Below are 16,388 nucleotides of genomic sequence, written 5' to 3'. Positions count from 1 at the left end.
CAGAGCTGGTGCTTAAGGCAAGCAACCCCACAACCCCCAACCTGCTAGCTTGCCCTGTGGATCCAGCTCTGAAACCCAGGACCAAAGAACTCTTTCTCTCCTGATACTGGTGCCTGAGCCCTAGCCAGATTTACGGAGACCCAGATTTCTGGGATTTTTTTTTAAAGGCCTTCCTCCCACTCCAGTCTCAATCTGCCACACTCTGTGTCTTGGGGCGGCCAAAGCTGAAGTGTGTGGGAACAAGTGTTGGAAGGATGTGGAGAAACTGGACCCCTTGTGCATTGCAGATGGGAATATAAAGTGGTACAGCTGCTGTGAAAAAGAGAATGGTGATTCCTCAAAAAACTAACAATAAAATTACCATACGATCCAGCAATTCCATTTCTAGGTATATACTCAAAAGAACGAAAACAGGGACCAAAACCGATATTTGTACATGCATGCTCATAAAAGCACTATTCACGATAGTCAAAAGGTGTAAACAACCCAACTGTCCATCAGTATATTAATGGATAAAAACAATGTGCTACATACATACAATGAACTATTATTCAGTCTTAAAACATAATGAAATACTGGAGCACCTGGATGGCTCAGTCGGTTAAGTGGCTGCCTTTGGCTCAGGTCTTGATCTCAGGGTCCCCGGATGGAGACCGCCTGGGGCTTCCTGCTCAGCAGGAAGTCAGCTTCTCCCTCTGCCTCTGCTCCTCCCCCTTCATGCGCTCCTGGGCGTTCTCTCTCTCTCTCTTTAAAATAAATAAAAATTTTTAAAAATAATGAAATACTGATACATGCCACAATATGAATGAATCTTGGAAATATTATGCTAGGTGAAATAAGCCAGATACAAAAGGAGAAATGTTGTGATTCCACTTATTCAAGGTAACTGGAATAGTTAAATTCATAGAGATATTCCAGAAAGGGGAATAGTGGTTACCAGGGGCTGGGGCAGGGTGAGGGGACTGTAGGGAATAGGAAGTTATTGTTTAATGGGTACAGAGTTTCAGTCTGGGACAATGGCAAAGTTTTAGAGAAGAAGAGTGGTGTTGGCTGTGCAACAATGTGAATGTACTTAATGCCACTGAATTGTACATTTGAAAATAGTTAAAATGGTAAATGTTATGATATATATATATATATATATATATATATATATATATATATAAAACCCCTATTTTTTAAATGGAAAAAAAAAAAAGACCTCGGGGGCCAGGACCAAGATCAAGTAGGGATGTCTGTAAGCCATCTACTCTGATGGGGAATCTTATTCCTCCTCTCCTGGCCAGGGCACTCTTTTCACTCCAGGAGTTCCTGCCGCCTATCAGAGGGGAGCAAAGAGTCAAGGCTTTAGAGTCAAAGATGCCTTAACATCCTGGAAGAGAGCACAGGCAACAATCTCTCTGACATCAGCTGTAGTAACATTTTTCTAGATAGGTCTCCTGTGGCAAGGAAAACAAAAGCAAAAATAAACTATTGGGATTACATCAAAATAAAAAGCTTCTTCACAGTGAAGGAAACAATCAATAAAACTAAAAGGCAACCTACTGAATTGGAGAAGATATTTGCCTGTGACATAGTCAATAAAGGGTTAGTATCCAAAATATATAAAGAACTGATACAACTCAACATCCTAAAAACAAATAATCTAATCAAAAACTAGGCAGAAGACATGAACAGACATTTCTCCAAAGAAGACATCCAGATGACTAATAGACACATGAAAAGATGTTCAACATCATTCATCATCAGGGAGATGCAAATCAAAACCACAATGAGATATCACCTCACACCTTTCAGAATGGCTAAAGTCAACAACACAAGAAACAACAATTGTTGAGGATGTGGAGAGAAAGGAACCCTCTGGCACTCTTGGTGGGAATGCAAACTGGTGCAGCCACAGTGGATAACAGTAGGCAGCTTCCTCAAAAAGTTAAAAATAGAACTACCCTATGATTACACTACTGGTATTTACTTAAAAAATACAAAAACACTAATTCAAAGGGATACATACACATCTCTATGTTTATTGCAGTATTATTTACAATAGCCAAATTATGGAAGCAGCCCAAGTGTCCATCGATAGATGAATGGATAAAGAGGTGGTATACACTTACAATGGAATATTATTCAGCCATAAAAAAGAATGAAGTCTTGGGTTTTGAACGAGATGAAGACGGAACCGAAGCCGGGCACAGGCCGTGGACGCGGTCCCACCGAGGGCCGAAGATGGCAGTGAACACATATTCAACGTCAGTCACCAGTGATAACCTAAGTCGACATGACATGCTGGCCTGGATCAATGAGTCTCTGCAGCTGAATCTGACGAACATCAAACAGTTGTGCTCAGGGGCTGCCTACTGTCAGTTTATGGACATGCTGTTCCCTGGCTCCATTGCCTTGAAGAAAGTGAAATTCCAGGCTAAGCTAGAACATGAATACATCCAGAACTTCAAAATACTACAAGCAGGTTTTAAAAGAATGGGTGTTGACAAAATAATTCTGTGGACAAATTAGTAAAAGGAAAGTTTCAGGACAGTTTTGAATTTGTTCAGTGCTTCAAGAAGTTTTTTGATGCAAACTATGATGGAAAAGACTATGACCCCGTAGCTGCCAGACAAGGTCAAGAAATGGCAGTGGCTCCCTCCCTTGTTGCTCCAGCTCAAACAGAAGAAACCTCTCAGCTCTAGCAGCGCAGCTCCACAGAGGTCCATTGCAACACACAGAACTACTGCAACCAAGGCTGGCCCGGGTGTGGTGCGAAAGAATCCTGGTGTGGGCAACAGGGATGACGAAGCAGCTGAATTGATGCAACAGGTCAACATATTGAAATTTACCATCGAAGACTTGGAGAAAGAAAGAGATTTCTACTTTGGAAAGCTAAGGAACATTGAATTGATTTGCCAGGAGAACAAGGGGGAAAACAACCTGGTATTGCAGAGGATCATGGACATTCTGTATGCCACAGATGAAGGCTTTGTGATACCTGATGAAGGGGGCCCACAGGAGGAGCAAGAAAAGTATTAACGGCCTGGACCAGCAGAGCAACATCCGAATTCTTCACTCCAAATCATGTGCTTAACTGTAAATACCCCCTTTTGTTATTCTTAGAGGACTCACTGGTTTCTTTTCATGAACAAACAGTACCTCTTCTTAAAGTGCACTTTGCAGAAATTTCACCCCTTTTCCAATGAGTTTGAGTTAGGAGCTTTTACCCTGTAGCAGAGCAGTATTAACATCTAGTTGGGTCACCTAGGGAACAAAGAGGCTGACCATGGGGCTCACCATGTGGACGCTGGTAACACTGATTGCTGGAGAAGGTGTTTTTATGTGATACACTGAGGTGGAAACCTCAGTAGAGAAATGTAAAGACTGATTTGAATTTTAAGCTAATGTGAAATCTTGGCAGAGAACGTTTTAATAAATAAATGCCTTAGGAGTAAAAAAAAAAGAATGAAGTCTTGCCATTTGCAACAACATGGATGGTGCTAGGGAGTACAAAGCCAAGAGAAATAAGTCAGTCAGAGAAAGACAAATACCATATGATTTCACTCATATGTGAAATTTAAGAAACAAAACAAAGGAGCAAAGGAAAAAGAGAGAGAAAGAATCAAACCAAAAAACAGACTCTTAACTATAGAGAACAAACTGATGGTTACCGGAGGGGAGGTGGGTGGGGGATGGGTGAAATAGGTGAAGGGGATAAGGAGTGCACTTGTGATGAGCACGGAGTCATGTACAGAATTGTTGAATCGTTATATTGTACACCTGAAACTAATATAACACTGAATGTTAACTCTACTGGAATTAAAATTTTTAAAAATATACGTTTTATATTTCCACATTCCCAAACTATGTAACCCTGGAAAAAAATCACTTAACCCTTCTATAAAATGGGAAAAATAAACTCTATCTAGCAGGGTCATTATGAGAACCAACTTAGCTGAAGTATTTCCAGGGGCCTGGCAGTCAGTGATGTGTCCTCTCAAGTTCAGTCAAATGTGAAATCTGTGGGGGCTTGGAGCATTTGCTTCTCAGCTCTCTCCCCACTGTATCCCCAAAGTGTGCAGGAAGTAGCTCTGACAGGACCTGTGTGTGTTTGTATGTGTCATTTACAGCAGCCTCAATTTCCCTATCTGTAAATGGGGTGCCCTCCTTTACAGGGTTGTTGTGAGAAAGTGAACTTGGCGTACAGCTTCATCTACCTGGTCAGTAATTCCAAATGTTCAGTAATTCCATGTTCAGCTGACCAAGGTTTCCCACGCACGGAACCTCCACATCCTTCCCTCACTGGGCCACACTTCAACATTCAGTACAGCCAAGAGTTATCGAGTGCCTACTGTGTGCAGGCTCTGTTCTAGATTCCAAAGGATACCACGGGTTTATAATGGACTAGGTCACCTAGCACTGGGGAGCCGTCCCACTCTCCTGTACCACCTCTGCCACAGCACACAAAAGGGTTGGCAGCACCGCTGGGGACAGGGAGATAGTCCGTGATGCAGGAACATGCCGAAGGAGACTGACCCTAAATGGCTAGTCCAGGGAACATCACTGTCACCATGAGCAGCTGGGCCATAACTATTGGATGGGAGGAGAAAAGGGTGGGTTCTCAATACCTATGGTTTTCATCTGGCCCCGTAGCCTCTCACCCCTTCCTCAGCCAGGGACAGACACCCAGTCCCTGACTCAGCACACACACCATCACAGCGTGTCTCCTTCCTCCACTTAGGGATGTGTCAGGAGACAGTGGGACAGACTGCTGACTGAAGGTGGGCTGTAGAGCCTAGGCGGCCCACAATAGGAGTGCTCTCTGCTGTCAGCTGTTGGCATCACAGCTCAGAAGCCAGCTCCAGCCTCCGGAAGGACATCTGAGGTGTATGGGGCAGATCTCCCAGCATCTCCCAGATGCTGGCCATGCATGGTAAATGAGGTAATTTTAGGTCAAAAGTATATTGTTGGGTTTTCACAGTGCTGATGTATAGACAGGTATATAGTCAAAGGGAGATTTTACATAAAAATCTGGTTTGCTGATTTCTCTTGAAAAATCTAAGGATCTGGCGACAAGAGGCCTGCACTCTCACATGTCAAGAATTGGCTGATGCCGAGGGCGGACCTCTTCCCTAGGCACGATCTACACTCTAGCCCATTCCCTGAAAAAAATCTCTTTGAAAGACACTGATGCACTTAAGAAGAGATCTCCTTTCTCAGGAAAAAGATTTTCTCTTCTGCAAAATGAAAAATGCACAGTCAGCCTAACCAGGACCCACTCTCTGAGTCTAGAAATAAACCCGAGGCATGGCAGACTGGGACAAACTGAAAAAAAACCTGCAACTAAAATATTAAAAATGTTTGTGACCTTGATATACAAAGGGTGGTTATAAGTCAATAAGAAATAGAAAAACAACCCAATAGAAAAGAGGACGAAATATATTAGGTAATTCACAGATTAAGAGAATATATATTATTAAGCATGTGCAACACTAAGCCTCACAAAAATTAATGTAACAATTAAATACATTTTTAAAACTATTGTATTGGTTAAAATTAAATAGATTTTTGTCTTCTGCCCATTTCTTGATTAGATTATTTGTTCTTTGGGTGTTGAGTTTGATAAGTTCTTTACAGATTTTGGATCCTAGCCCTTTATCTGATATGTCATTTGCAAATATCTTCTCCCATTCTGTTGGCTGTCTTTTGGTTTTGTTGACTGTTTCCTTTGCTGTGCAAAAGCTTTTTATCTTGATGAAGTCCCAATAGTTCATTTTTGCCCTTGCTTCCCTTGCCTTTGGCGATGTTTTTAGGAAGAAGTTGCTGCGGCTGAAGTTGAAGAGGTTGCTACCTGTGTTTTCCACAAGGATTTTAATGGATTCCTGCCTCACATTTAGGTCTTTCATCCATTTTGAGTCTATTTTTGTGTGTGGTGTAAGGAAATGGTCCAGTTTCATTCTTCTGCATGTGGCTGTCCAATTTTCCCAACACCATTTGTTGAAGAGATTGTCTTTTTTCCATTGGACATTCTTTCCTGCTTCGTCAAAGATTAGTTGACCATAGAGTTGAGGGTCCATTTCTGGGCTCTCTATTCTGTTCCATTGATCTATGTGTCTGTTTTTGTGCCAGTACCATACTGTCTTGATGATGACAGCTTTGTAATAGAGCTTGAAGTCCGGAATTGTGATGCCGCCAGCTTTGTTTTTCTTTTTCAACATTCCTCTGGCTATGCGGGGTCTTTTCTGGTTCCATACAAATTTTAGGATTATTTGTTCCATTTCTTTGAAAAAAGAGGATGGTATTTTGATGGGAATTGCATTGAATGTGTAGATTGCTCTAGGTAGCATTGACATCTTCACAATATTTGTTCTTCCAATCCATGAGCATGGAACATTTTTCCATTTCTTTGTGTCTTCCTCGATTTCTTTCATGAGTAGTCTATAGTTTTTTGAGTACAGATTCTTTGTCTCTGGTTTCTCCAAAGAAGACATCCAAATGGCCAACAGACATATGAAAAAGTGCCCGTCATCACTTGGCATCAGGGAAATACAAATCAAAACCACAATGAGATACTACCTCACACCAGTCAGAATGGCTAAAATTAAGAAGTCAGGAAATGACAGATGTTGGCGAGGATGCGGAGAAAGGGGAACCCTCTTACACTATTGGTGGGAATGCAAGCTGGTGCAGCCACTCTGGAAAACAATATGGAGGTTCCTCAAAAAGTTGAAAATAGAGCTACCTACGACCCAGCAATTGCACTACTGGGTATTTACTCCAAAGATACAAATGTAGTGATCCGAAGAGGCACGTGCACCCCAATGTTTATAGCAGCAATGTCCACAATAGCCAAACTATGGAAAGAGCCTAGATGTCCATCGACAAATGAATGGATAAAGAAGATGTGGTATGTATTTACAATGGAACATTATGCAGCCATCAAAAAAATGAAATCATGCCATTTGCAATGACGTGGATGGAACTAGAGGGTATTATGCTAAGCAAAATAAGTCAATCAAAGAAAGATAATTATCATATGATCTCACTGATATGTGGAATTTGAGAAACAAGACAGAGGATAATAGGGGAAGAGAGGAAATAATGAAACAAGACGAAACCAGAGAGGGAGACGGACCATAAGAGATCCTAATCTCAGGAAACAAACTGAGGGCTGCTGGAGTGGAGGGAGGTGGGAGGGATGGGGTGGCTGGGTGATGGACACTGGGGAGGGTATGTGCAATGGTGAATGCTGTGAATTGTGTAAGACTCAAGAATCACAGACCTGTACCCTTGAAACAAATAATACATTATATGTTAATAAAAATTTTAAAAAATAAAAATAAATAAATAGATTTTTGGCATTGGTGAAGGATGGGAAAATGGGCAATTTCAAACAGCTTTTTTTTTTAATAATTTGGCACCACATATGAAAATGTAAAGTCCTCAAAAATGCAGGAATCAGAGCTTTTGCTACAGCATTACATGCACTATTAGAATTAGAATCAACTTAAATGTCCACCAGTTGGGTATTCATTAAATAGATTATGATATATATCCTAAAATGAAACATTCTGCAACCATTATGAAGAATAAGTTGTGCTAATGAAAAAAGGTATCCAAAATACATATTGTTAAAGTGAAAAACAACTGACATAATAGTATGTTTTTTAAAAACTCATATAAGGGGGCACCTGGGTGACTCAGTGGGTTAAGCATCTCCCTTCAGCTCAGGTCATGATCCCAGGGTCCTGGGATCGAGCCCCACATCGGGCTCCCTGCTCGGCGGGAAGCCTGCTTCTCCCTCTCCCACTCCCCCTGCTTGTGTTCCCTCTCTCACTGTCTCTCTCTCTGTCAAATAAATAAATAAAATCTTTAAAAAATGAAATAAAAAATAAAAACTCATATGAGAAATTCAGGGGTGATATTCAAATATTTAACTACTAGACTTGCACAGGCACTAGCCCTAGAGCAGGAAACTAGACAGCCTGCTGGGGCCAGTCTTAACCCTTTACTGGCTGCATTGTGGGGGTGCTGGAGGGAAGAGCCAGGGCAGACAAGGTGCTAGCTGGAAATACTTGGAAGGCTTGTGACCAAAGCTTCTTACCGATAGCACGCTATACACGCAGAGAAAAAGAGAGAGAGACATACCAAACTTGACATGGTACAAGAGGCATTTTCACCCTTTGCTCTATACAATCTTGTTGTTTGAAATTCTAAGAATGAGTGTGGAATTTGGAAAAAGAAAAAAATTAATATAGAGAAGCCACCAGCATGGCCTATTTCCAAAGTCTATTGTTGCATAATTGTGGCACAGACTAACAGAAAAGGCCAGAAGGAATCCAGGGCCATCTGGAGCCCCAGAAATCCCACACTTCTTACTACTCACAGCTTTAACCCTTTGCTCCAACCCCCTCACTACCACGTCTTGACATACCCTTTTCTATGAAACAAACTGTACTTCTTAAGCAATACATTATTAATTTATTTCCCACATTTTATTAATCAGAGACATTTTACTGTCAGGTAAATCTCCCTATAAACATCAAATTATCAGCATTAACACAATGAATTCATATAATCACAGCCCCACATAAAAATATATGACATTCAGATTGACCTATTTGGTCCCATCATGAAACAACTCATATATTTTTGAAACATTAAAACTGTTCCTGGGGCGCCCTGGTGACTCAGTCGGTTAAGCATCGGACTCTTGATTTCAGCTCAGGTCATGATCTCAGGGCCGTGAGTTTGAGCCCCACCTCTGGCTTGCGCTGGGCATGGAGCCTGCTTAAGATTCTCTCTCCCTCTCCCTCTCCCTCCCCCTCTGCCTCCCACCCCCATCCTGCTCTCAAGGGTACGCATACACTCTCTCTCTCTCTCTCTCTAAAAAAAAAAGGAAAGAAATATTAAAGCTATTCCTACCCCTTCAAAACCTTTGGCAATGTTAGTTGGAGAACCATCTATCATGTATTATCCAGATGTAGAAATGAGATCCAATGTGTGTGACTTTCCTCCCTGAAAGGGCTGGCCCTGAAAATCCTCACCTCAGGGGACAATCAGGAGAGCTGAAAACCAGCAGGGGTTCAGCTGTGAGAAGGAACAGCAGGCCCCAAAATCTGACCATGGTATCAGATATCTAAGAATCCAGAGCAAGTAGCCAGGCATAAATAAAGCTGGGCAGGAGACATGACTTGTGAGTATTTTTAATAAGACTGTCAGAGCAGTGATTCCCAAAGGGGGAAATATCAAAATGAAAGGGGATGGGGGGTTGGAGAATGTAGTTTGAAAAATCATCGTATTTTTATATTTGGAAAAAATAGAAACTATTTTTCCCGTAAAGCCAACTATCAAAAGGAAAGTGCTAGAAAATCTTGGTTGATGAATATTTGTAGAAGAAATATTGATTCTCACACTTCCTGGAAAGAGGAGGTAAATTTTTATGTGACCGTTAAAGGGGAAGTGGTTTGTAAAAATTAGAATTTGTGATTTGCTTTTATGAGCCAATTGAGGTAGGATAGGGAACAGCAGAACACCCTGGGAAAAGCAAGAGGGTATCAGAGGGGGATGTGGCCAGTCATTAGGATAAGTACGAGGGACCTATAATGGGCTGAATGTTCATGTCCCCCCAAAATTCATATGTTGAAATCCTACTCCTCAATGTGATGATATTAGGAGGTGGGGCCTTTGGGAAGTAATTAGGTCATGAGGGTGAAACCCTCATGAGGGGGATCAGTTCCTCTATAAAAGAGACCCCAGAGATCTTCCTTGACCCTTTCCACTATATGAAGATTCAACAAGAAAAGTGCCCTCTGCCATCGGAAGAGGATCCTCACCCTAATCTTAGACTACCAGCCTCCAGAACGGTGAGAAGTAAATTTCTCTTGTTTATATGCCACCCAGTCTATGATACTTGGTGCCTGCAGCCCAGATTGACCAAGACAGAACATTGTCTGCTTGATCCAGCTGTATCTTCAGCAGCTAAATCAGTGCTCGGCACACCAAAGGCACTCAGTTAATGCTCACTGACTGAATGCATTAATGAACATCAAAATCAGGACCAGAAATCAAGTCTCTTTTTCCCCAGTCAATTCTCTAACAGGTCCTAAAATTAATCTTACAGAAGTAAATTTAACAAGTAGCAAAACTGTTAGCTGCCTCTCCTAACACCCATTTTCTCTTCCTCAAATTTTTCAGCCTCTCTTGCAGGTACGCTCTGACCAGTGAGATGTAGGGGCAAGCCTTATAAGGGCCTTGTAGGAAGTCTCCATAAAATAAAGGAGGTACACCTTGCTCCTTCCTTCCTCCTGCTGCCAGAAATGCAGACATAATGGGCTGGAGATCAAGCAACCATATAGACCATGGGCTGTGGACACTAAGGATGGCAAATGACAAACAAAAAGATGCAAGAAACCTAGGTCCCCGATGACCGCAGTGACCATACCCACCCCCACCACCGTCAAATCACCTACCTTCAGACTTCTTTTACATGAGAGAGAAAGAAGCTTCTCTATTTTACACACCGAGGGTGGTGTGTAAACTTTGGGGTTTTTCTACTACAGACAGAGAAAGCTGATCCTGACTGATATGCGGGTAAGTCCCCACCCCCCAGGCAACGTGGGCATGAACCGAAAGCTGCCACTCCAGGAAGCGTCCAGTCCTACAACACAGCAGCAGCAGCCCAGTGCTGGCTCTATTTGTTACCTGGACCCAGCGTCCCAGTGCCCGAGCCCTCTGGGCCTTGAATCAGGTCCCTGTAAGTCCTAGGACAGTGCTTACGGCAGAGGTTCTCCACCAGCGTGTTGCTTCCTCTGACCACAGTCCTTCCTTCCTTGTTCATGTAGTTCCACAGATGCAGGGCGTAGGAGTCATTGAAGCCCAGGTCTCTGTCCCAGACTTCATAGTAGCGCCTCCACTCCGGATAGGAGATGGGGTAAAATCTCTGGGGGTGTAGGAAGGACAAGTTCAAACACCTGAGGTCACTCACTTCCTGGAAGTCTCCAAGTTTGCACCACAGTCTCAACATCCTCGTCATCAAACTGGGACCCTGATTGCCCCAAATTCCTGAATTGTAGTGTTCAACAAAGTTTTCCATGCACTCCCACAGGAAGGGGTGGTGGGGGAGGAACCCAAACACCCCGTTACTAGAGTACCGCGAAGACTGTGCAGCCAGAAAGTTCTCCTCGGGGATGGGCCTGATGGAGATGACATCAGTATCCATGTAGATGCCGCCATACTTCCAGATGATGGCCAGGCGGCACGCATCTGAGCTGACGTGGAGCCAGTTTCTCTCCATGCTGGCGTTGATCTGAGAAAACAGGAGCAAATCAGCCATAGTAGCAGCGGGAAAGGGCGAGGTGTCCCGAAGGGAGGCCAGCGCAGGGCGGCTGAGGAGAAGGAAGCAAGCCAGCTTCTCAAAAATCTACTGCACAAAAGCCCAATTTTGCAAATTTACCAAACTTACCTCCACCCAAAAATTTGCCTTCAAGTGAAAAGTTTATAGCAATCAGTGACAACGGGAAGATTTTAGCAGCTTTTAAGGATTTTGTGAATTTGCTTTAAAAAAAAAAAAATTGAAGCAGCGGAATGGTAAAGAAGAAACCCAGCAGGGATTTCACAATAAACACTTTGAGTCATTTTCAGCAGGGTGTACATTAACCACAAATACGAAACTGTGAAGGATTTCTTGAGTCCCAAAAATGCTAAAAACTGATAAAGAAAAGATACACTAGGAAACTGTAAATAGATCAATATGTATGCTCTTTGAGAAATTGGTAGAAGGCTCTTAAAATGCATGTATGTCTTCTTTCACTAGTTAATTCCTTTGATAATATTCATGGAAGGCCTACTTTCTATGTGCCAAGCTCTGTTATAGTTGCTAAGGAGATAGCAGTAAACAGATAAAAATCCCTACTGGTTGGAGATAGACAATAAACAAATCAATATATAATATGTTGGGTGTTCATAAGGACTGCACAGGAAAAAAAGCTGGATAAGGGGACTGTGAAGGGGGCAGAATGGAGCCCTATCTTATCTTGGCTTCCAATAGAAGCCTGAATGAAGTTGATGAGTGAACCATGCCGATATCTCAGAGAAGAGGGTTCTAGGTAGAAGGACAGCAAGTGCAAGGGCCCTGAGCTACGAGCACACTCTCTGTGTGCAGGAACAGAAAGGAAGCAGCGTGGCCGAAGCAGAGTAGTGAAGGAGAGGGATAGGAGATGAGGACAGAGAGGGATGGGTGGAGAGGGAGGGCAGATCACATAGGCTGGGGTGAAGACTGAAATTATTTGGAAGGTTTGGAAGAAAGGAGTGATGTGATCTGACTTAGTCTTAAAAAGGTCATGCTGGCTGCTATGTGGAAAACCGACAGGGACGGCACTTGGGAGGTGGCAAGGGCAGAAGCACAGAGACAAGTTAGGAAAGGCTGTTGAAGTGGTCAGATGTGTCCCAGGGCCCACCTTGTTCCTAAAACTCAACACTGTAAAATTGACATACAGCTCAGAGGACCTATGCCCTATGGAACATTAGCTCCAAGAAAACATTTATGTCTTACCGAAAGAGGCGTCCATGCTCAAATAAGTTTGGAAAATGCTGGGTTGGATAAAATTAACGTTTCTTTAGTTCAAAACTACAGAAACTTTCATCTCCTCATGTACATGATTAGTCTGCGATGGGAAAAAAAGGGTGGTGGCGTATAGTACGCAGCATCTTCCAAGACAATCGGAGCAGAGATTTATTTGTCCAAGGAGCAAAGCACAGTTAAGCTAATGTTCACTAGCCCAGGTGTGGGGAAAGTAGGCCAACACACTGCTTGTTTAGTCCTCCTGGAACACCCTCTAGCAGGCTAGCCCTGAGAGTGACAGGGACCTCTCCAGCGTGTCCCCTCCAGGGGGCCCCCTCCACTACCAGGGTCTGCATCCCTGGCCCGTGGCCTGCCCTACTGCCTCCCAGGGGCTCGTGCTGGTCGCTGCCTATTTGTTGGGGACCCTGTGCGGGCAGCTGCAGGTGAAATCTCAGTATGGTGAGCTGATCCATTACCTCCTGATGAGCCTCAATTTGAGAGCTCCAGGCTCTTCAGGAGAAGAGATGGGCACACTAGGATCTAGAAGTCCCATGGGGCCAAGGGTACAACTAGCCACCGCCCCCTCAGGCCTGTCACTTAGTCCAGAAATGCCTCTAGCTGGCAGAACCTAGGTGCTAGTGTGTCCTCCCCGCAGGACCGTAGACGGAGTAATGGCCACTCAAAGACCTCAGGCCCGAGAGCCTGGAACGTATAAATGTCACCACACGTGGAAAAGGGGTCTTTGCAGATGTGATTACATTAAGGATCTTGAGATGGGGAGATTATTCCAGGTTGTCCTGATGAGCCCTAAATGCTATCACAAGTATCGTTTAAAGACAGATGTAGAGGGAAAGTTCACACACACACACACACACACACACACACACACAGAGGAAAAGAGGATGTGCAGATCTTCACAGGAAAGATTTTTCCCTAGCGTCTCCCTGGGAACTGGGCCCCTGCCAGCACCGTGACATCCACCCAGGGAAATGGATTCGGGCCTTGTGGCCTCCATAACCGTAAGAGAACCAATGTTTAGGTCACCCGGTGTGAGGTCCTCTGTTGCAGGAGCCACAGGGAACTAACACAAGAAGGTGCATAGTGGCCTCACTATTGTCTCTTGGCCTGCAAAGCCTAAAGGATTTACAATCTGGCTCTTTACAGAGAAAATGCTTGCTGCCTTTTGGTCTAGCCTACGCTTAGAACTTAGAAAGGATTTTACATGGCCAGCAAATGGTATTATTTGGATGTCAATTTTTAAATTATTTTGGAGTTTTTAAAATAATTTTATTTATAAAATGAACATATTCTCATCACTAAATGCACTCCTAATCCAATCACACAAAAACACCTACTATTACCGTGTGTTGTGTTATTTTCTTCAGGTTGTTTTCTTCCACGTAGATTGGGGGGGGGCACATAGCTAAAACAATTACAGTTAACATTATAACGTAAGTGTATTTATTCCATATTGCATTGTAGTCTTCATAAGATGTCACAGCTAACGCCTTCATAGTGAAGTTATTGAGTGGTTCTACTGTAATTTCCTTAAGAATTATCCAATCGTGGGTCCTCTGTGAGAGAAATATTTAATTGAAATATTATTTCCTTATTATGCTATGTTACTAAGATGAAGATTACAAAATTCTCAAGAGCTCCAGGAGTTTCTTGGTCATATCTTAATATAATCCGATCTCATATAGCAGCACTCTCTGCCTGATCCTTCACGAATTTTCTATTCATATCATTTTCAAATTAAATATTGCCTAGGTTCCCACTCAGATGCAAAAAAAATTAACATAGGTGGGTTTAAATAAATGAAAAATAAGTGGTTATACCCCCAGAAAGGATCTAGAAACTCATTCAGTTAAGAATAGTCTCAAAAGAAACCTTATTCCTAAGAAATAAAGCTGGAGGCATAAGACACGAGGCTCGAGATGAACCTAACTTAAGTCTCTCCTGTTTATTTGAATCAGGACTCAACGCTGTAGAAAGAAGACCAGGATCTGGGTTCTAGTCCCATCTCTGACACTGAGTCCTTGTGTTCAGTTTACCTATCCACAAAATGAGCAGATGGGACCCCTTTTCTGCGGTCCCTCCCAACGCTGACCTCCTAAGATTCTCTGAATACTTACGCGAGTGTACCATGAAAGCAACGGTGTGTCTTCAAACAGCCTTTTCATATCCAAAGGGAAGAAGAAAACATTGTCTATTGCTGAGAGGAGGGAAAAGCCTGGGTAAGTGCTGTTTGAGGGCAGCCGTGTGGTATCGTAGAGACCCTTCATGAAGAATGCCACGGGTTGCCCAGGGTAAATCTTGGCAGCAGACTCCACAGCACAAGAGACCAGCGGAGTTGGCTCCATTCTCTCCGAGGTCTCTATGAACACAATGCCGCGCCCATGGCCCAGGAGGGTTTCCAGGTCCTGCTGGGACTTTTGGGGAGGAAGGCAGGAGAAGAGACAGCGGGACTTCACATTCAGCTGGTAGAAGAAGACACAGACAAGCAACAGGACGACCAACAGGGAATGCTGGAGCTCCTTCAGCATGTCTACGTCTCTCTCCTGGCCCGCTCCTTTAAAGCAACACAACTCATTACAAAAATACACTCACAACACCTGATAAAGATGGCACACAAGAAAATGAGCCATGAATATCACCCTGAGGATATCCTCAAAAAAAAAAAAAAAATAGGATCAAATCAAGTACAGTAATAGTAAAAAGAAAAATGCATTCACTAGGGTTTATCTGAGGAATCTGAGGACGATTCAAAACAGGAAAATAATCATTCATCCTTTTGAGTGGCCCAGAAAGCAACAGGCATGGAGAACATCACTACATGAGCTATGGTAGAAAGTTTTCTGAAGTTTGCCCCAGGTTGTCTAGCTTCAGTTTGCAGGGCTTCAGGGAAACGGACATTTTTGGTTCTCAGGGTTTCCAAGTCAAGAGAATGGGAGAAACTTAAAAACCTTCTTTGGAGAGTCATAGCCAGGTATTTGAGGAAACCAGAAGGACTCAGGATCTGGCCCAATTTTATAGGCACACAACAAACATTTGAAGTCAATTAATCAGAACTAGAATCTAACATCTACAGTGGTGTGTTGTTGCAATTTAATTTTTCTCCCTAAAAGCACCCTCATTTCTGTCAAAGATAGCCAAATTAAAACTAATTCATTTGGGAAAAAAAAGTCCATTTTTAACAAATTTGGCCTAATTAATTTACAGCAAGAATAATGATTGACCATATGGGTTTTTTAAAAAAATCTGCTTTTGCTGGAACTTTTTACTAGGAATTTCACATTGAACTTTTAATAGCCTCTCAAGGCCAGAAGCCAAGCCAAATACGTGCCATCAGACTCACCTACAATACCTGGAGATTTGGGGGAATTCCTCTCTTCCTGTGGTCCCCAAAATATCCTGAGGTTCCTGTACCTGCCAGGAAGTGACATTCTTTACTCACATGGTAAGGCTCCTGGGAACTCTATAAGCAAGGTATCAGGCCAGTATTTCCAAGGGGCTTTATTGACTCCATAAAGCCACCTTCACTCCTTAAAGCTCTCCAGTCATATCTGAGTCTACGCATGTGTTTCTCAAATATGACGTTCCAGTTAAAGCCTTGGTAATACAGCCAATGTTTTCAATGGTGTCCTGTTACAAGGAGAACAGATTCTCATTGGATTTATGTAAATGACTATAATTGCCATGAGAGAAAGAATACTCAGGGTTTCTGAATTCTGGAGGGTTCAGATAGGGAGAAAAGATAATTGTTTTTATTTGCTTACAAAGAAATATTTTATCAAATTCCTATTAACTCATAGATACCTTAAGAGAAAAGGTTTCCTTA

The 16,388-nt window shown here is 42.8% G+C and overlaps 1 protein-coding gene and 1 pseudogene across 1 annotated transcript; one reads left to right on the top strand and one right to left on the bottom strand.

Annotated features, from left to right (window-relative positions):
- The first annotated feature begins 2,226 nt into the window (after positions 1-2,226).
- On the top strand, positions 2,227-3,024 carry LOC110570722 (annotated as a pseudogene).
- A 7,654-nt stretch (positions 3,025-10,678) lies between these two features.
- Positions 10,679-15,093, bottom strand: A4GNT (alpha-1,4-N-acetylglucosaminyltransferase). Its single transcript, XM_021678755.1, has 2 exons — positions 14,683-15,093; positions 10,679-11,293 (listed from the first exon to the last, which is right to left on the bottom strand). The coding sequence occupies exons 1-2, from the start codon at positions 15,091-15,093 to the stop codon at positions 10,679-10,681; spliced, it is 1,026 nt and encodes a 341-aa protein (XP_021534430.1).
- Positions 15,094-16,388: the final 1,295 nt, after the last annotated feature.

Source organism: Neomonachus schauinslandi, chromosome 1 (assembly GCF_002201575.2).
Source record: "Neomonachus schauinslandi chromosome 1, ASM220157v2, whole genome shotgun sequence".
Taxonomy (NCBI): Eukaryota; Metazoa; Chordata; class Mammalia; order Carnivora; family Phocidae; genus Neomonachus; species Neomonachus schauinslandi.
Note: the sequence above shows the minus strand (reverse complement) of the source record. Positions and strands in the feature narration are given on the sequence as shown.